The sequence below is a fragment of the Corylus avellana genome, chromosome ca2 (genome assembly GCF_901000735.1).
Source record: "Corylus avellana chromosome ca2, CavTom2PMs-1.0".
In the NCBI taxonomy this organism is placed as follows: Eukaryota; Viridiplantae; Streptophyta; class Magnoliopsida; order Fagales; family Betulaceae; genus Corylus; species Corylus avellana.
The window spans coordinates 13,807,367-13,828,275 of NC_081542.1; the positions used below are offsets into that span (position 1 = coordinate 13,807,367).

General features: G+C 36.6%; 3 protein-coding genes across 7 annotated transcripts; 1 reads left to right on the forward strand and 2 right to left on the reverse strand.

Annotated features, from left to right (window-relative positions):
- Window positions 1-5,330: 5,330 nt before the first annotated feature.
- LOC132172218 (classical arabinogalactan protein 26) lies at window positions 5,331-6,139 on the forward strand. Its single transcript, XM_059583681.1, has one exon. The coding sequence runs from the start codon at window positions 5,464-5,466 to the stop codon at window positions 5,884-5,886; it is 423 nt and encodes a 140-aa protein (XP_059439664.1). The 5' UTR covers window positions 5,331-5,463; the 3' UTR covers window positions 5,887-6,139.
- A 613-nt stretch (window positions 6,140-6,752) lies between these two features.
- Window positions 6,753-9,965, reverse strand: LOC132171208 (protein NETWORKED 3C-like). 2 transcript variants are annotated; one of them, XM_059582467.1, is made up of 3 exons: window positions 9,830-9,965; window positions 9,045-9,154; window positions 6,753-7,531 (listed from the first exon to the last, which is right to left on the reverse strand). In XM_059582467.1, the coding sequence occupies exons 2-3, from the start codon at window positions 9,133-9,135 to the stop codon at window positions 6,852-6,854; spliced, it is 771 nt and encodes a 256-aa protein (XP_059438450.1). In that variant the 5' UTR covers window positions 9,136-9,154; window positions 9,830-9,965; the 3' UTR covers window positions 6,753-6,851. The 2 variants fall into 2 exon arrangements, with proteins under 2 accessions (XP_059438450.1, XP_059438449.1); XM_059582466.1 differs by having other exon boundaries at window positions 9,045-9,159; window positions 9,830-9,945.
- A 1,473-nt stretch (window positions 9,966-11,438) lies between these two features.
- Window positions 11,439-19,408, reverse strand: LOC132168792 (sodium/hydrogen exchanger 1-like). 4 transcript variants are annotated; one of them, XM_059579839.1, is made up of 16 exons: window positions 19,297-19,399; window positions 19,026-19,082; window positions 18,140-18,347; window positions 17,886-18,004; window positions 17,554-17,651; window positions 15,483-15,542; window positions 14,989-15,035; window positions 14,694-14,888; window positions 14,364-14,410; window positions 13,637-13,703; window positions 13,417-13,517; window positions 13,185-13,286; window positions 12,839-12,977; window positions 12,698-12,760; window positions 12,242-12,325; window positions 11,439-12,024 (listed from the first exon to the last, which is right to left on the reverse strand). In XM_059579839.1, the coding sequence occupies exons 3-16, from the start codon at window positions 18,308-18,310 to the stop codon at window positions 11,704-11,706; spliced, it is 1,614 nt and encodes a 537-aa protein (XP_059435822.1). In that variant the 5' UTR covers window positions 18,311-18,347; window positions 19,026-19,082; window positions 19,297-19,399; the 3' UTR covers window positions 11,439-11,703. The 4 variants fall into 4 exon arrangements, with proteins under 4 accessions (XP_059435822.1, XP_059435823.1, XP_059435821.1 ...); XM_059579840.1 differs by lacking the exon at window positions 19,297-19,399 and adding an exon at window positions 19,188-19,249; XM_059579838.1 differs by lacking the exon at window positions 19,026-19,082 and having other exon boundaries at window positions 19,297-19,408.
- Between the last annotated feature and the right edge of the window lie 1,501 nt (window positions 19,409-20,909).

Here is a 20,909-nt window from a genome sequence, read left to right on the forward strand (position 1 = left end):
GCCCTTAAAACCTTATTCCTCCAATTTTGAATTCCAAGATTCACAATATCTGGCCACTCAACAGGGAAAACGCCAAAAAATACATCAAACTGCCATTCCTAAGCGCCTAAAACAGAGCAAAAAAAAAAAATCAAAAAATGCAGAAAAAGGCGGTGATTTGCAGGTTCTCATAAATGAATTTTGTAATCATAAATTACAAAATGCAGAGAAATAGCAAGAACTTTTGTAATCATAGGGTCATTGTTTCTTCATTTTTATTTTATTTTTAGATGAGGGATAATGGAAATTACAATAGCAAACTAAAACAAAAGAAGAAAAATTACAAAAACCTAAATCAAAGACCAAAAAATAACACAAAAAATAACCTATTTGTTTGAGCGAAGTATTGCCTGAAATGAATGCCTTCAAGGCTTCAAGCCTTTCAAAATTTTCTTTTCAACCACGAAATCAAGTAATTAACCAAAGGAAATAAAATACCTCGAGGTAGTGCTGCTACGCCGCAAACCAAGAGAGACAGAGAGACCAACAGAGAGAAGGCCGGAGAAGGAGATACCGATGGAGGTAATGTTGTTGTGCCGTGAACCAAGAGAGAAGGAGACACCGACAGAGAGAGTCGAGAGACTGAGAGCAAGAGCAAGCGATCGAAGCGAGAGTGAGAGAGGTAGTGGACAGAAGGTCTCCTGAGTGGCACAAGAGAGGCAGGAAGCGAGATTCTTTTTAGGGTTGAGTAAGTTAAGGCTTTTAGGTATAGAAACAAAAAACAAAAAGAAAAAAACATACGGGTCAAACTTGTCAACCCGCGAACTCGGCGGGTTGACACGACCCGACACGTTTAATAAATGGGTCACCCGTTTAAGCCCAACTTTAACCCGAATTTCAAGTGTTGTGTTCGTGTCGGGTTCGCGTGTCATGGGTTAAATTGCCAGCCCTACCAAGAAGCGACAAGGAGAAAGGAAGTGTGAGTGTTAGTGAAACATCTCAAAGATTTCCCCTCGGAGCCTTGGTTGTGTGTCGGGGATTTCAACGAGATTGTTGTTCAATCAGAGAAGTGGGGTGCATCCTTGAGGAGGGAGAGCCAAACGGATGATTTTAGGACAGCAATTGAGGCAAGCAAGCTCAATGACTTGGGGTATAAAGGTTCACGGTTTACATAGACAAGTGGTATAGAGGACCACGGTTTCACTAAGGAAAGGCTTGATAAAGGCAGGGCTAATCATGAATGGTGCTTTACATTTGTGGAGGTGGAAGTGAGAGTTCTTGCAGCATGCACATCGGATCATAAACCTTTGCTTGTCAATTTGAGTCCTCTCCAGCACAACAAAAGCATTACAAAGGGTTGAGGTTTGAGGCTGTTTGGGTGGTAGAAAAATATTTTCATGATGTAGTTCAAAAAGCATGGTTGGACGGGCATAGAACAAAACCAGGGAGAATACGTACCAAGCTAGAACATTGCTGTAAGGTCCAATCCGATGGAAGTGCAAACAGCTTTCATCAACTTTTATCAACATCTTTTTTCTCCAAATGGGGTGAATGCAGTGGAGGATTGCTTAGCTGGTTGGAGGCAGCCCTAGGGCAGATGCACCTGCTCAAGTCTCCGGGGCCGAATGGCTTGGCTGCTTGTTTTTTCCATAACTCATGGACCATAGTGGGGAACAAGGTTAGTGCTACTGTACTTGATTTTCTGAATTATGATATTTTTTACTCTGCCACTAATCATACATTTATAGCCTTGATTCCAAAGAAAAAGAATCCCACTTGTGTCACTAATTTTCGACCGATTAGCCTGTGTAATGTAATCTATAAACTTGGTGCAAAGGTGTTGGCTAATCAGTTAAAGAAGGTGTTGCCCGGCCCCCATATTATTTATCCTACATAAAGTGCCTTTATCCCTAGGAGGCTTATCACAGATAATTTGCTAGTGGCATTTGAGGCTTTACATACCATGGGCAAACGAATGGGAGGCCAAGGACATATGGCGCTCAAGTTAGACATGAGTAAAGCCTACGACAGAATTGAATTGCAATTTTTAGAGGAGATGATGAAACAACTGGGGTTTGCCCCAAGATGGATTCATTTGATTATGACATGTGTGAGAATGATTACTTTCTCCATATTGATTAATGGCCAACCGCACGGTAACATTGTCCCAACAAGAGGAATACGGCAAGGTAATCCTTTGTTCCCTTAGCTTTTTATTCTTTATACTGAAGGACTCAGTTTGCTGCTAAATAGAGTTGAGACAACCAAAGGAATTATGGGACTAGCAATCACAAGGGGAGGAACAAAGTTAAACCATCTCTTTTTCGCAGATGATAGCTTGCTCTTTTGCAAGGCTAACTTGAGGGAGTGGCAAAAAATCCAAGAACTCTTGGCGGTGTATGAAAGTGCTTCGAGGCAGAAAATTAATAGAGAAAAAGCTTCTATTTTTTTCAGCAAAAACACCAAGGAGGATATCTGAGCTAAAATACTTAACGCGTTAGGTGTAACTTCTACTACTTGTTTCGAAAAGTATCTGGGCTTGCCTATTCTAGTGGGTCGCTCTCGAGTACGTTCCTTTCAAAGCATACACGGGAGAATTTGGGACAAGATAAGTGGTTGGAAGGAGAGATTTCTCTCTCAAGCAGGGAAGGAAGTTCTTTTGAAAGCTGTGATCCAAGCAACCCCACATATACGATGAGTGTTTTTCAACTCCCCAAGACCTTATGCAAAAAAGATTAACTCTATGATGTCGAAATTCTAGTGGAGACATAAGGAAAATCTCTCTCGAACTACATGGAAAAGCTGGGATAAATTTGAGTTTGCCAAAAGAAAGGGGGGGGTAAGGGATATCAAGATTTGGAGGACTTCAATAAAGCCTTGCTTGCTAAACAGGCATGAAGGCTGCTATAGAATCCTCAATCTTTGGTGGCAAAATTTTTTTGTGAAAAATATTATCCTAGGAGCACTCTCTTGGATGCTGAATTGGGTAGAACCCCTTCCTATGCCTGACGTAGTATATGGCGCTCTATGACACTCCTTAAGGAAGGACTGAGGTGGAGGGTGGGGAATGGGCAGAATATAAAAATTTGGGCAGACCATTGGCTCCTCTCTCCTCACACTTTTGCTGTCCAATCTCCCGTTCGAATTCTGCATAGGGAGGAAAGGGTGAGTGCACTCATTGATCCTAAAACCAACTAGTGGAATTATTCCTTGATCAAGGAAATTTTCTGTGAGGAAGAGGCAGCCAGGACAAATTGTCATCCAAGAGAATAAAACAATCACCACGAGCTCTGTTGGGTCAAATTTCGGCTTACTTGGGCCCAGTTCTGATCTACCGGCCCATTCCTCATACTCGGTCATTTTTACTGTTTAAAACAAACTCATGTTCGGTAAGGCAGCTTTATTTGGTTGGGTTATTGATACTCGGCTGTCAAGCTCGGTCAACCGAGCTTAAGGCAGGTACCGAGCATTACTCTCAGAAATATTAGAATGTCAGGAATAAATATCTTGTTTTAGTATATTGTGGAACTCGGTAAATCCACAGTGTTAGATGAACAGGAACAATTCGATGCCTATAAAAGGGGAGTCCCCTCTCATTATTTTGGTAACTTCTTTTCACCCTCTAAAGCTGAATACTTTGATTATCTTTTTTCTGATCCATAATCTTCAAGTTCATTTTTCCCTTAAACACTGTGACTAACTTAGGCATCGGAGCTTCCTCTGGCCGGACAACGCCGGCAGCTTTGATCCCTTTTTCTTATCTCTTATTCTCAGCTCAACGTTCGGTTATCAACTATTGTACTGACCCCTTCTTACATCATCATTCGGAAAACTGCTTCAACAAGCTCCTATAGTTCTCATATGGCATAAACCCCCTGAAGGTTTTTTCAAGCTCAACTGGTGCATCTCTTGATGTAAAGCGGCAACAAATGGGGATGGGGATCGTAGTCTGGGATCATGAAGGTGGTGTGGTGGCTTCTTACTTTGCAACAAAGGAGTTCATCACTGACCCAATCACTGCGGAGGCACTAGCTGCATGGAAGGCAATGGAGCTCAGTCATCACTTGGGCCTGCTGAAAATTGTGCTAGAAGGAGATTATTTGGAGGTTGTTAATGGCTTCAAACATGAGAGTAATTAGATGGGGAGATACGAGCGTGCGGTGCAAGACGCCAAGAATATGCTACACTATCTTCTGGAATGGAGAGTAAGTCATGTACACCGTCAGGGTAACGGTGTTGCCCATAGCTCAATAAAGTTGGCTTTGTCCATTCGTCAGGAATCCTTATGGGTGGAAACCCCTCCTTTATGTATTCATGAGCTTGTTCTCGTTGAGCAAGGCTCGATTTAATCAATGAAAAGCACTGATATTCTCTCCAAAAAAAAATCACTTATTCATCCAAAAAATAATAATTAAAAACAATTTTTTACAACCACTAATTGGTAAAGGGGGTTGCCCCTCACCACATGACTTGTCAAAAGAGAGCTAGGTGGCATTAATTTGCTAGTTTCACATTCCATATCATTAATTAATTAGACAGAGGTTGATAAAGGAATCTATTTAAAACTAGAGAAAAACGTAAAGAACTATTTAACGAAATTGAAAAACCTAAGGGCTAAGAAATTGCATTAAAGCCTAAGTACTAAATTTTAATTTTTCCCTAATTTTATTCAATTTTTTAATGGTAGATTGATTAGTCCAGATGCACTTGAAATTCTTTAAAATAATTTATAATAATCATTCTCGCCTAATAAAAAATCAATGTAAGACTTAACACTCATGCATACTTATATAATCCACTAACTCAATATTCACAATTCATTTTTTTAAAATAAATTGTGACTAAATTTTTGGAGAGTCCCATGTAGTTCCAACAAAGAGAGCTTCGGACTTTCACATTGTTGGTCCTCTATTGAAAAGCATTTTGAACAAACAAACAAAAAAAAAAAAGGGAAGTGCATCCAAAAGCACTGTTCCCAATTAGACACTTCTTTCACTGCACCTTCACTTTCACTACATTCATTTCTGTTCTCCAATGAAGAGCACAAACAAGAAGCCAAATCCAAATCAGCAGGATCAACAGAGTTGGAATGCTCAATTTTTGTCCCTCTCTGCCTGTTTTTGAGATCAACTTGCAACTTTCTTTTATGTTCTTATAATATAAAACAGAATTTCATGGGAGAGCTGCAGCAAAGCCAGCAACAATGCTGAAAAGGAAAAAGATGATGGACACTTCATCACCACGTGCCCCGGATGAAAATCACATATCCATCTTGTCCATTAGCACAACATGCAGGCTGTAGTCCCCACCACCACTTCCACAAAGACCCTTTTTTTATGCCTTAATCATCAATCTCCCCACATTTCTCTCATATTCTCATATTCTTCTCCTCTCCCTCTCTCTCACTCTCTCTCTCTCTCTGTGAGGAACACATTTATTACAGTTCATAATAAAGGCATTGATTCTATCATTCTATCATCATTTATGGGATCCTATTGGTCAATCTTGGCAATGTTGATGATGATCTTCTTCATGGCCTACCAGTCTTCATCAGCTTCAGCATCAGCATCTGCAGCAACTAGGAAAGTTTCTACTATTTCAGCTGCGCCTGCCGTCTTGCCAAGTGCTCCTCTGTTCTCTCCAGCTCTATCCCCAGACATCACTCCCCTGTTTCCTTCTCCCGGCGGCGTGACACTTCCTCCTTCTGAGTCATCACTGCCAACCATTCCTTCAAGCCGGACTCCAAACCCAGATGCCATGGCTCCTGAACATGATGCTGCCTTTCCCCCATCTGGGTCTTTGCCGCCATCATCCTCTGTTTCTACAGCTTCCTCTGGCAGGCCTCTTAACCTACTTTTATTGTTGGCTTTGGCGGCTGTTTGCATAATGCAGCTCCCTGGTATGTGAGGAATTTGTTGATGGACGGCTCCAATTATTGTTACTAGTGGTTCCACTTTATGTTTGTGGAATTTTTTTCTCTGTTCTTTTGGTAGTAGATGGTATGGTCTAGTGTGAAGTTAGGTATGTAGTGTAAGGCATTGTTGTGAGTTGTGATAGTATACTGTCTGCAGAAAAATATAAAATAAAAAGTACTCGTCTTTTTTTCTTTTTTCTTTTTGCCCTTTTTCATATTGTATTGTCACTAATGGAAAGATTATTGAACTGGGGGCTTTTTTTTAGGTCTTTAATATTGCTAAACAAAAGGTATCCTGCCACTTAACAGTGATTCTTTTCCTTTTGTCTTTTTCTTTGTTAAAATATTAATTAAATAATAAAATTTTTTATTTTTTATTATCTTCAACTTTTTTCAAACCCTGTCTTTATAATTCACTCTATTTTATTTAAATATTTTGCATATTAAATCTCATAAAATCTCACTTGTTAAAGCCTAAAGGGATGTAGGAACCACAAACAATGGTTTACCTATCATTCAACCATCTTTTTTTTTTTCTTTTGTACCTTTTTTTTTTTTTTTTTGTGATGAATTACTCACGGATCTTCAATTGAATCAGAAAAGTATATTACTTTAGAGTGCTTCTGGTCTGTTATGAAGATGAACATACTGCACTTTTTTCAGCCAAAGAGAATCTGATTCGTCCTTCCTGCAAAGTTCAAAGTGGGGGGACTTTTGCAGCCTATTTACCAAAATAGCGTAAAACAATGATTGAAGTAACCAAGAATAAAAAGGAGTAAATAAACAAGACAACAATTTGAACTAGAGATGATGAATATCAAGAAGAATGATGGAAAATGCTTTGAAAATAAGGGTTAGATTAACTTTCAAAGTTGGGCTCGAAGGGTATTCTCCTTAATATAGACATCTCTGTAGAATGTGTTACAAACTACACTACTTTACTAACATATAAACACCTCTACAAAGCAACAACACTTGGCTTCGAGGATCCACTAAACAAGTTCCCTAGAAATGCCTCCTTAAATTTGTTGAAATCAAAAAGAATCCGTTTCTTGGGGTCAGAGGAGTCTCTAGCAAGACATTTCCTCAGCCTCACGTTTTCATCCTTAAGCACATCCACAGCTAAACTCAGCTGTCTTATCACCTCTCTCTTCTCTTCATCTTTCTTCACTAGTTCATCTTTCTGAATTCTGTTCTCTTCTTTAAGCCTCTCTATTTCTTCCGTCAGTTTCCTCACTTCATCGTTGCTGGCCCTACTTGGAATTTCCTCTCCTTTCATTACTTGATCATCTTGAGTTTCATCTTCCTGTTCAGGATCATCAACTTCAGACTCAACAGACTCTTCAGGGTCAGATGTCTCCGAGTAGTTGTCGTCCGTTTGATCCATCATGCTCTTTAACTTTTCCGGTCGAGTTTCAGTTGAAGAAAATGGGGACCCCAAGGTTGTCATGAGGCGAGTGCCAGAGTCCGACTTCAGTTGATCATATCGCTCGGCTAATGAACGATGAGCCCGATAAAATTCTTCAACCATGCTGATTAGCTCCGGTCGCTTCTTGTAATACATCTCTGCGCGTTGAGCAAAGGAATCTGCATCTTCTTCAACCAATTTTAGCATGGCCTTGGTCTTCTCATCCAGCTCTACCACAAACAAAATAAAGTGGATAGCCATCAATACAAACAAATCAACCCGCTTGCATAAGGACATAAAGGGTTTAATACTTTAAAGGTCATAATTCGATAAAATGATTGAGAATTCTAGGGTTTAATACTTGTTTGACCAGTCACTAATACTAGCATATGCTAAGATCTATGTGCCACCAAGTTGTTCAGATAACTCAAATAGGATTATTAATTTTTAAAGAACTTCATGCACATGCCCCAGCTACCATGTTTAACCACCAAAATAGAAAGGAGAAGAAAAAGAAGATAAAAGGTTAGATTAATGAATAAGGGGCCCCATGGTCCTTCCTACTTTCTTAGTACTTAGAATCTGCTGCTTTGTGTGTTTAGAAAGTTTCTTTACATTAACGAGGCCCCAGGGGGTCCAAAGACAGGCTATTGAGGGACAACTCCTAAAAGTAAATGTAAAAAAAAGCATTTGACAGCTCTTGGTGGAGCTGAGGCAAATCAACATTCAACAGTGAGGACCACTGTGAGCGTTCTGAGTGTTACACTCCATACAATCATCACATCAGTGACTATATATTACCTATCAGAGCCAGAGCCATGAAGACAAGACGTGGTACCTGTTCTAAGGAGCCAGAGGCCCTTTGAGTCCCAAATTCATCTCCCCAACCCTGTTACTTCATTATGTGAGTGGACCCTTTCACACATTTTGCTCAAAATCATGGCCCAATATAAGCTGCTGTAAGCTTTTTGGTTGAAAAAGTGTTCTGATGTGATATAAATGTCAAGTAATTTTGAGTATTGTGTAAGTGTCTTGTGTTTGAAGTTGTTTTTACTAAAAAGCAAAAAGCTCCCTAAAAAACTATGCAAATTTTGTTAGTCAGCTAACCAGAGTCATGGAATTGATTCAAGTCTACAGCAAGCCACCCCTTAAATTGATTTGTCAACTTACCTTTTCAACCCCCCTGCCCCCACCCTTCTCAAGTATTGACTTGTCCCTAATAGCATATAACGATTTGCCTAATTGAAGACTCATCATCCAAATGTCCAATTCACAAAAAAATAAAATAAAATAAAAAATCTACGGAGGTCCATACAATAATACATTTAGTTTTTCTAATTTTTCTATTTACCTTTTAAATTTTGGACACACTAACAAAACCCTAGATCTAGAAATTTTGTTTGTATTCATTGGAGATAATCCACCCACCATTATACCAACCAGTCTCCCCGAGACTTGTTCACTTGAATCACTTGTAATTCAAAACCCCCTCTGAAAATGCACTTAGTCACACAAAAGTACAAAGATTCAAACTTTCAAAAAATAACATTAAAAATACACAAAGATTCACACAACAAAAGTACAAAGATTCAAACTTTCAAAAAAGAACATAAAAATATACAAATTCTGCAGCGGTCAAGAATCAAGAACCAACCATCAAGATTCACTTAATATATCTTTGAAAAAAAAAGGCAAGAAAACCCAAAGAAGGAAATAAACAAAAAGAGGGATTAGTTAAGGTACCAGCAAGAGTGGATTGAAGCCATTGTGAACGCCTTGTGCTGCTGTGGCTGTCAAGCCACCACCAATTTGATGATTGATTCTTCATCATCATTCCCACTCACTGATAACTCCTTACCTTCACAAAATCAAACCCCACATCTCAAAATTCTTTCTTTTTTTTTTTTTTTTTTTTTTCAACTACCCAGAAGTCAGTTAAGAAATATACAAAGCAAAAAGATCCACATTTTCTTTCTTCAAAACTCACTGAATTAGAGGGAAATATCAAGGGGCTATTCTAGTCATTTGGCGTACTAAAAAGCTTAAAGGGAAAATCTCTCATTTTTAAAAAGAAAACCTCCACAAAGAGAAATTTACAAAAACACCTACCTATAAAAGTGGATACAACAAGAGTAAACAAGCTAAGATGATCCACCACTCCTTGGCTAAAAAGGAAAAGAAAACTATGGTTGGTATCTATCTAGCTCACGACTAGTCGCATCAGGAAAACGACTGTCGCACAAAGGAACCATTGTAGTGCTATAGAGGGACACTGTAAATCATATCAAACAGGGCAAATCTCACAGAGCTGTAAATTAAAGAGGGCTAACAAAATACCCCACTGCCCAGAAAAGAAATTTGATAATTACCCACAAAAAAAAAAAAAAAGCAAGAAAGAAAGAAAATAGTCTCTTCAAGATTCAATGACTCAGAACAGGACCACTTTTCTATGCCCATCTAAACCCATAACTTGAAAGTTTGAAACTTCAGAGAAGAAGAAGAAGAAGCTAGAAGAGAGACAGTAGTACCTGGTTCTGCTTTTGGCTCTTCTCCACGAAGATGCCAATGGTGGGTCTCCTTCTCTCCCTCTGTCTCTATGTGCGAGCGTGTGTGAGTGTATTTACGTTTGGATTTGGTAGTTTTAAATGCACGACCTCGATAGTCTCCTTCTAGAACTCGGATTGTGCTGTAGACCGTTGTGATTTCGACACGTGTGCAATCCAAGCCAATTAAGTTGCAGTCCACGATGCTGGAATGGCGCTGAAAATGACTACATTACCATATAAACGATGATTTCAAAATTATTTTGTGAATCTACCCAGTTGCCCCAAATGAGGCCCTTTATTTACACTTCTCTACCCCAGTAATTCTCTATCTCCAATTCCAAATTTCACTCTAGAAATGAAGAGAAGGATCATATTCATGGGTAAGTTTTATGGAACCTCTCCATTCTAATCAAGACGAAGACGAGAGGATATATTTTTATCATCAATATTATTCGATGTTGGTCTCTGTCAGTGGAATAGTTTACAGTTATAAAATAAAAATGTAATTTTTAATATTATTAAAAAAAAAAAGTCTTAAACAATTTAATCAAATCATATCCTGAAACAAGTTATATCATGTACGCAATTTTTGGATGGTCTAAGACACTGTTTTATGGTTTTATATGCTGACGAAAAAAGCTAAGTAAAAGCTAATTGTAGTCGGTGGACCATGTGGGGGAGCGTAGTAGGACGATTTGAAAAAAGGGAGCAACGGTCGAAAATGTCATAAAGAAGCTTGTATAATCAAAAGATGACGAGCTTTGAACTGTTGAGACGGATGTGACAAAATGGGTTCTGGCATCATCTAATGGAGTTCTTAATATAAACTCTCCACCTAAAATTATATATAAATGATTTGGATCCTGGGCATGTATTGTATTGGTAATATGTAGTGTTTGGTTGCAAATACAATCTTAAAACCTTGTTAGAATGATGATGGCTTATGATAAGAGTAATGTTAAGAAATTATATTTTTATTTTATAACTGTTTCACAATATTAACCTAAAAGTTCCAACCAATTTTTGGATTAGTCCTTAGTAAAAAAAATTATCTAAAAATTAGTTAGGACTATTACTGCCCCCATCAACTTTGTATTATAGATGTATAATAAAAATATGATGTATAACATTTCTTATGATAATTATGATGGGTTTGTTTAATTTTTCAATAGACAGTTTTTCTAAACTGGACTAGAGAAATCCTCTAATCTAGTTTATCTAACTAACATCTATCTCAAAAGCATGTTATTCTCAGTTTCTTACATGTATTTTTAATAAGATAAACCGTGGCTGTGAATGTAATACTCGCGGACATTTTAAATTTATGTGAGAATTACATATACTAAAAACATATGTCAATTTAATAGACGAAATTTGACGAAATTTCTCAGGGCGAATTTGTAAGAAAAATTTGTTCATTTTTAATTTAGATTATATTTTATTAGGCCAGATGTACTTTGAATACTAATTCAATGTTTAGATGACTTGGCTACTCACTTACAAAGATAAAAAAATACTACTAATTGGATTTGGGTATAATTTATGCAGAGGACCATAAATACCAATTCACAATAACAATAGCAAACATGGCTGCATAAAAATACCATTGTAACATTGCTTTCCTTTCTTTCACTCAACTATTTGAGCATTTTTAATGACTTCATCGTTTGCAATGGTATCTCTCTCTCTTAATCCATTCTTTCACGCTATCCACATGCAAGTGTACTGACATGAATTTCAATTTATTTACATGAAACTATGAAAGCTTCAATTTCACTTGCGCAAGAAACATCCTATACTACCCATCATCAAAATTCCATATGTTACTATATGTTATTATGTTAATCTATTTCTCATTACTGGACAACGGTTTCTGTGGGTGAACCGGGGACATGGGGAACAAACCCCCTCCCACCAAACACGGGACGCATGAAAGCATTATCAAACTTTCTCCAATAGAAATGGACAGTGTGAGTTGGGGTGCTCAAGAGCATTCGCAAGCTAGTTGGACGGTGAATGTTGGCCCCCATGTCAGCTTCTGACTCGTGCCCCCCATTCCTGAGAAGTGGAAGATTCAGAGACTTGTGAGCAGTTAATTCAGAGCACATTTCGCTTCCCGAGTGTGTTTGTATTGGTTGCAAGAGCCTCACAAGAGGCTTGGTCAATAATCCACCCACCTGAAATTAATTCAACAATGAAAACATCATCAAACACTGCTTATCCCATAATAATTATCTTCCTATTTATCGATAGATATAGGATGTCTATCAAAGTTCGAACCACATGTTTTAAAAAAAGAAATGAATTGGAAATAATGTCAAATACGCTTGTAAAAATAGAGCAGTCCAAAATCTAGGGCAACTTTTTTAACCTACGTGGAATGAGGTATCTTACCACAGTAGTGAAGAGAACAACTGTGATGGTGCTGGTGATCATCATTGCATTTGCCAGCTGTTGAGTATGTCCTGACCTAGTAAACTGCACACACACCATGATACATACTTCATCACATGTAAAAACCACCTTAAATGAGTAAAGAATGCCGCTGTGTATCACTAATTTATTTTAGGTATTCAAAACAGTAGGAATGATAAGACTACATATGGTAACATTATCATGATGTCACCTGCAACTGCAAAATGCACCAAGAAATAAGGAAAGAAATGCCATCCTCACCACTAAAGCATAGATCCTTGTTTACCACCAAGACACAAATTGGTGTTGATCCATGTGGCCCGACAAAGGTCCCACCCATGCCCAACATGAATATGGGCCCCAATTCAAATATTGTGAGAAGAGTCATAACACAGGTAATGAGTGAGTAGCACAGTAAACTTGTCCCACTTTTACCTGATTATAAGCAAGTGCCACGGATACAGCACCTCGCATGAGTCCAGCCCACCATATGGTCACCTGTTTGAGTTATGTTAATGAGTGACTGAGAATTCAGGGAGATGAAAAACTCAACACAACAATATCAAAAATACCTACCTGCTGCTTAAATGCAATTTTGTCATTCTGAGACTTCTTGGTTAAGTTGGATATAAAAGATAGGGGGAATACAAAAGCTGCCCTTCCAATCAGAACCAAGGCAAGCAATATCGCACTCACTCCAACTGATGTCCCAGGACTGTGAAAGTAAATTGAGCTCAGATTACAAAAATGACAAAACTATTTGCAAAAATCAAGTTACATTGAAAACCATTGTGATAAAAGTATAAGAGAACTTGAACTTCTTAGTACAAGCTGGATGAACATATCAACAATAAAATATATAGATTACAGGGGAAGATTAAGCTTAGTTGGATTATTCTTTTGTACACTTGTAGACTATTACCTCTTGCTTACAACTTTCCACTTCTCCATGTCCAAGGCATCCATACCAACATATAGGAAGATGAAAATCTCTGAGACAAATGACAACGTAGCAAAGGCATGCCTGCATAGATTATTAATTAGAATAGAAAAATATCTGCTTCAAATGACATTTGGAGAAAAAAACTATCATGTGAGGGAGGAAAGAAAAGTAGGTTTCAATGTCTAAGAAAATATTTACGAAGTTAACATACCTAGTTGTGACTCTTGAACTTTCAGTCACATTATGCCAGGTGTAGTGCGACATAACAATCCCGCAAAAGAACACAGTAAGAATGCCACTTAAATAGAACAGCTGGAAGACAGGTTTTAACAACATCGTTAGACCACAAAGTTCTATTACATGAAATCCAAATACTAAATTTGAAATAAAAGTAAATGGAAGTTTCAGATCAACATATTAAAAAATCTTACTTCAGCCATCATGTATGAAAGGTAAGCCATTAGCATCATAAGAGCAACTTCACGATCAGTAGAGTGCCTGGCAACATTTGTTATAACAACTTCAATTCCAATTAAATAAAACAGAACATACATTTTTCCAGTTTTCTTTGTAGTTATCTTTTTTATCATGAGAAGCTTGATAGAGCAGAAAAGAGCAATGTTTTTCCTTTTAGAGAGTCACAACAATGGTATTATCATTTATCACCACATTCTGTGCACTATTATTGACAAAATTGTGATTCTAAAAGCATAACAGCAGAAGTTCATGGGCTATACCAGACAATTGCTATACCTATAAAACCTTTAGTACATCCTGCATAATTCAATTAGTCACATCCAATAATTGTTTATTTATGTTCCTAATTGATCATAATATTCTGTGGTTAGACAACAACTTATGTAAATTGTTCACTTTAGCCAAAGATTAGCAATTCTGAAACAAAAGGAAACTAAGGTCAAATCCAAAGTGCCCAAACCGATCAATACTAATAGGTAAACTCCACTAAACTACACCTAAAGTTCCCCAATCAAAAAATAAAGCACATTTGTTTTACAGCAAAGAATCCAACAGAGTTTATATCTGAATTTTTATACAATGATAAGAATAAACAAAAAGAAAAAAAAAAAGAAGGGAAACTTGACATAAAATAGAAAGAAATAAATACTAATAAAAAGGCAATTACTAGCCCTTGGCTACCTGCCAAAGTACAACTTCTTTATTATGTATGCGCTGAGCAATCCAACCTGCAAGTAAAAGATGCAAAATGTCAATAGGTAATATACGAAAAGCCTAGTGATTTAGGCTCCCTGTAGTCGGATGTTACCAAGAATTTCTAGTCTCTATAATTTATTAAGGATTCTCATTAAGGTGAGCTAAAGGGTCTCAGAAGCATGAAGAAACTCAATTCATAAGTCGTGTTACTGCATAGAAAGGCAAAACAGAATAATATTGCAGCAAAAAGGCAATGTTAACACCTGAAAAAGATGAGCACACACACACACAGAGACCAGAGAGAGAGAGACTCACTGCTACCCCCAGAACCGTGCTGGTGAAGAATAAATATAAGAAACTTCCAAGGAATCGCAAGGCATCGGTTGAGGTGATATTAGAAAGGTCAAATCTCTGGATTGCATTGAAAAGTACCACAGATGTGGCATCGTTGACTACTCCTTCCCCAAATACTAGACTGTACAGTAAAGGTGTCTCTTCCTGATTAAGCACCTGCCATGACAGATGGAAACTTAGTGAGGAATGCTTTATCTAGTTATTCACCAATTTTTGCTATTGTACACAGAACTGCAGCCTTTTCAATATTTGTTACCTGCAATGTGCAAACGGAATCTGTAGCTGAAAAGATAGCTCCAAGTGCTACAAGTAATGAAACAAACTATAATTAGGGCCGAGTAAAGAGAATAAAGCAGTATTATACATAAAGATGTTTAAGCTTTATGTGAAGATATAGCTTTAAGAGGAAGGAACTTTGTCTTCAGCCAATCATAGTATAGCATTCAGAACACTGACTGAAACACAGACAACAAGAGAGAAAACATAAAAGACAGTACAGATATTATGCATTGAAAAAAAAAACAAAAAACAAATAGGACCATGAATTTCAAAGAGCCAAAAGCTCTCAATAGGCTCCATCAAAATACTTGCAAATGGGTCAATATTCCGAACCAATTCATAGAGCAAAGAGGGGTGAAGAGTCTGACCTCCCCCTTTAAATTTATTGTCCAAAAAGATCCCAAACCAATAGAAAAATGTAAAGTCTTCCAAATATTGATATGAAATTTAACATAAGAAAGCGAGGATTACCAAGATAATCTCCAATCTCCAGGAAACCAATATCCAACTTTTTGAATAGCTGTATCGAACCTGGATCAAGATTCTAAAAGTTACAAAATCATAAAACATAAATATATACTGAATAACTATAAAGTTACGAACAAAAACCAGTTTTTTCCATCATTTAGGTTAACAATTTCCTTTTTATTTTTCTTTTTGGTGGTACCTTTCTCTTTCCAACAAAGAAATGGTATGATATGCTGAGATTCTGATGATAAATGCAAACATGCCATTTGAGATCCATCAAAATCATTCACGCACTAGTTCTAGTAGCACTAAGTTGTCAACTTGAAAGAAAATAATTTTGCTGACAGATCCAAGGCAAGCACATATATCTTGGGAGTAAATATCATAAACATCTGCTAAGAATTCGCACAATACATTTACTCCCAGAGGAGGTTTCTAATATAACAATGATCACAAGTTTTAGCACTTTATACAAACTTTAACCTCATAAGAACATCTCAAACAATAGTGGCTATTTTAGCTACTCAAAATACACCTTTCTTTTCTATTTTAGTTACTTGCTTTTCAATACAAACTCCAACAGACTATCTATTTCACTCTCTATTTTCTTTAAATATTATTTTCTAATCTTTGTTTATTTCTTTTTTTTTTCCACTTCTCCCTCACTCTCACTCCCACGCATACCCCCATTCCCTGATTTTTCTTCTCACCCAAATCCCTTTTTCCCTCTTTTTGTCTTCCACACCAAGAGAAACTGAGAGAGAAATCGCACCAGGCTCTTTTTCTGGATCCCAGCTCATCCACCCCCCAAATCCCAAATGAAGTGCGAAAGATTTCTCTCAATCCCTGTCTCTGCGGTGTTCCTGTTAATGGGTTTCGTCTATTACATCACAATTTTCGTTTTTTTATCAAGGATTGGGTCAGGTTGCAAAGCTCAGCTGGATCTTTGAACTCTTTGATTTTTTCTTCTTTTTGGTGTTTTCTTTGCCTTTTCTCTTTCTTTCTTGTGTTCTAATTGAGGACCAGCGCAACGAGAGAGGAGAGGAAGAAGTTGAAGCATGGAAAGAAGTTGATGGCCTGCTGGTGGCTTTGGTAAACTTTATGTATGGGGTTCGGCAAAGGGAGTGCTCTTCCTATGCTTCGTCTTATTTGGCAGTGAGGAGTGAGTGTGTGCTTCTGCAAGAGAGAGACTCTGAAAGGAGGGGGAGAGAGAAGGGAGCGTTGAGGGGGAGGAATAAAATTCTCATTAATTAATTCCCTTCAATGTGCTACAGTGAACTTTCATATATGAAGTTCATTGTAGCAAAATGGCTATGACGACTATTATGTTGGAGGAGTAAAATGGCTCATAATAGCTAAATATAGCTATTATGAGCCATTTAGAGCATCTGCTGGAGATGCTCTAACAAGATAGAATAATATTACAGAAGTTTTCTTATAATGATATCCAGCATCTAGCAGAGAATGTAAACCCAATTACCTTCTAACAAAGAATGTAAACTTACTTGTCGAGTAATAACCTAAAGGAATATGCAGTTACAAAAAAGTAGGATGCTTGGAACAGTTAGCACCAGCAACATTTCCCATTCCGGAAGTAGAAAAAATTGTCCTAGCATTCAGATTCAAAAGTATTTCTAATCACTCTATTTGTCAACAGACTCAACATAGCTTAAATATTTTATTGCAATATCACCAGCAATTATTTTCATAGGAAATCTAGGTATACTTTCAGTCTCCCTCATGTAATATTTCTGCCTAATTTCTAGCAACAGAATTTTTTTTATAATTAATAAATCAAAATATAACAGGGTCTAGTCAATTAAACTCATACAGCACAAAATAATAGGTGGATAACCCCTCATGCAAGTATGCATAAACATTTTATTTTTAATGAGTACAATGCATGTATATAAAACTCGTGTGGATATGTGTAAGTACTTGCATATACATGCACAACAACCAAAATATTGGTCTGATTAAATAGAACGGAACAATGCAACATCTTGTATTCAAGAAAGACTGCATACTTGTCATGTCCATCTGTTGTAAGCATGTATGCTGATTGTTAACATACCTAGTGATATGACGGAAAAGGATATTAAACTACCAATAGCACCAAACAAAATGATTGTCATGAAGTTTCGGAAAAATTGCTTCTTTTTCACCTGAAAACTGAACAGGAAAAGGATGCGATCAGAAACTCGGCATCAAAAATTAATTTTTAACATACTAAAAAACCTTCTCTAATGCAGGCATTGATAATTCAATATGCTCAATCCATCTGCAGCTCACTCAAATTAATAAGTGTACTGCACTGAAGTAGCAATATTTGAGAGGGTGAGGGGGGGTGAAGCAAAGAACATCAACTAAAAAGGTGAAGCTTTTGATAGGGAGAACCAATCTTACCCAGCATTAAATATTATTGGTGGAAGAAGGTATATAAAGAAAAGTTCTTCACTAAATACTAAGACGTGTGAGCTTTTTCTATCGGTAGTAAGTAGAATTACGATTCCACAACAAAGACCCTGTAATCAACCCCCCAAAAATTTATCCAGAGTTCAATAATACTACAAAAATTATATACAATTACGAACATTCCGTTCACTATAATTGAAAGTAGCAGGCCAATGCCTTACAGAATATAAGGTAGAGAAACTCACAATGACAAGAGCGGTAATTGACTCAGTCATCCATCGACTCTTTTCAAGAAGATGCCCGAGTACAATACAAGCACTAAGAAGCACTCCGAACAAAGTTATAGATTCTACTGAAGCTACATCAGGGCCAGCAAGCCCCATCCTCATCAGACCAGAGTCCAAAGCGAAACCCATGAAGCCGCCTCAATCTCAAAAAGGTCCAAGAAACTCACTGTTTAACAAAAGATTTTATCTCAATGTCTGTTAGAAGCACAATAGAAATAACAATTTCATGTATATCTAAGATTCAGTTACCAAAACTTTGCGTCCAAGGTTTAAAGAGGAATGACGAAAACCTCAGTGCAAGGAATCAGCATAATGACTTCAAGTACGAATATCAAACAATATTAATCGAATTATAACATCTATCATAAACATTAAAGAGATGTGAACAAAGAACCAAACTAAGTACTCTACTGAAAAATTATAAAAAAAAAAAATGGACGAATATTGTTTAAAGTAATGATTCCAAAAGGGGGAAAAAAAGTGAAGCTGTGTTTTAACTTTGTTTTTTTTTTTTTTTTTTTCTTTTGACAAGTAAAAAGCTTTGTTTAACAGAATATATAACACCAATATTCACACTTATTGATCCACAAAAAAAAAATATTCACTCTTAACGAAGTTTGATTATTCAATTAGGGGTAGAAAAAGAAATCTTAAGCCTCGAATTGTTTCCTTTTTTCTATTTTCTTCGATGTTAATTTTACCAAACACGAACAAAATATTTAAAAATAAAAAATAAAAAGTTGGCCTAGAAAAAGTCCATTTATCCCCTCCATTTCCTTTTACGCTAATCAATTTCAGTTCTAGGAAACAAAAGGCACAGAACAATAGACAACTTAACACCTACGAAATCGCTTTGCTTTCCTTTTCCTCCAGTTTCTCAGCAACCAAACAAAATCCAAACCTAAAGCAAAATAAAAAACGTAGTCGCTAACCAGTTCGGCTCTTCCAATTTTAAACAATCAAAGGAAAAAGAGAGAGAGAGAGAGAGAGAGAGAGAGAGAGAAACCATCAAAGAAAGCGTTAAGACCTAAGCTTTGACTTTCCTCCTTTTCTTTTCCTACATTTCCTCAGCAACCGAACAAAACCAACACTAATAAACTCGAGAAATTGTTTACCTGGAACTCCTTCCGCATCGTAATAGACAGAGAATTTGAGAGAGAGAGAGAGAGAGATAGAGAGAGTAGAGAGGAAGGACTCCTCGGAGAGCCTAACGTTCAAAGACCGCGAAAGGAAGGTGCGGGGGAGAGTTTTATACAATTGCGGTGCGGGAGCATGAGGTCATGTTGCATCTTATGTTTGAGCCGTTGGATCCGTCCTGACCGCTGATCAATAGTGTGAAAAGTAGAAACAATTTTTATCTCAGTGGGGCCCACTAAGTACGCTTGTCGCGGACTCTACGCCACTATTTGCCATTGGGCCGGAGGAGGACAAACCGGTGACTGATGGAATTAATGGGACTTGATGGACGGTCAGAATTGTGTAAGAGACCTATATAAGGACGATTCTAGATTTTTATTTTTATTTTAATTATTAGTAAATTAAAATTAGTAATTTAATTTTAAAAGCTGCATGTATTTTTTACTGAGACATAATTACCAAAATGATACGAAGTTTATTCATCGAAGAAGATGGTCAAAACATTTAATCAAGATAAATTATACAAGTAATAATTAATAAGCTCAATATCATTTTAGTACTTATCTTTTGATAAAAGATTTGATGCTTATAACAGATTTAGTACTCATAATATTTATCTTACTAATAATTACTTACCCTGCTAAATTATTGACGGATAGCATTCACAACAGCTCTCTGATACCTGTCTTTCTTTCCTAAATACAAAGAAAATCTCAACAACAAAAATCACTTGAGCTTCCCTAAATGTTCCTTAAACACTGTGAATGTTACAGTATTACCTGATGCATAAGAAAGGTAAAGAGATTCCCTATAGCTTTTATATCTATTATTTTAACACAAAATATTTGTTTTCCTCTCTCATCTCTTCTATCTTTGCTTTTTATTGGAGATTGTATTATAAAAAAATAATATTTAATTTGTATAAGAAAAGATAATGGAAACTATTGTGAAATGTATTTGAATAAAGAAGCAAAAATTAATTTGGTTCCCTTAATTTATGAAAAAAAAGAAGAAGCTAATGTCAGTGTTCTAGGATCTCATGATTTTTGTTTGTTTGGTGAATGAATCATTTGTTATTTGAGACTAAAATACGTTAAATTATCATTTATTCTAAGACATAAGTAGTTAAGATTTGGTAAATTTAATCATTTAATCAACATTTTAATAAGATTTAGTAGTTTAGGACCCTAAACTACTACGCAATTTGAAAAGACTCTCCGAAATTTCAAAACCTCTCAATTTCACCTACCGAATTTTCAATTTGGTGCAATTTACCCTCACCAAATTTGATGAAATGAACTTTATACACTCGAACTTTTATAAAATTTGAAATTTACACTTAATTTCAAATTGAAAATAATATAAAAGAATAAAAATTGAAGGGTAATTTGGTATTTTTAGTGGTTTCCGTTTAGGGTTTAACGGAAAAAAATTGACAGAGGAGTCAATTGCATCAAATTGAAAGTTCAAGAGGTCAAATTGAGAGTTTTTAAAATTTAAAGAGTATTTTCTAAACGCGTGGTAGTTCAGGATCTTAAGTGAAATTATTCCTAGATTATACATAGAATAATGGTACTCATCAGTCATCACA

Bases quoted from the DNA above. Each gene is read 5' to 3' on its own strand.
- LOC132172218 (XM_059583681.1), top strand. From the start codon at position 5,464: ATGGGATCCTATTGGTCAATCTTGGCAATGTTGATGATGATCTTCTTC.
- LOC132171208 (XM_059582467.1), bottom strand. From the start codon at position 9,135: ATGATGATGAAGAATCAATCATCAAATTGGTGGTGGCTTGACAGCCAC. The intron at 7,532-9,044 runs GTACCTTAACTA...TGTTTGTGGTAG, and splicing joins GCTTCAATCCACTCTTGCTG to AGCTGGATGAGAAGACCAAG.
- LOC132168792 (XM_059579838.1), bottom strand. From the start codon at position 18,310: ATGGGTTTCGCTTTGGACTCTGGTCTGATGAGGATGGGGCTTGCTGGC. The intron at 15,036-15,482 runs GTAATCCTCGCT...CATTACTTGTAG, and splicing joins GGAGATTGGAGATTATCTTG to CACTTGGAGCTATCTTTTCA. The intron at 12,025-12,241 runs GTAAGATACCTC...AATTAATTTCAG, and splicing joins TTGTTCTCTTCACTACTGTG to GTGGGTGGATTATTGACCAA.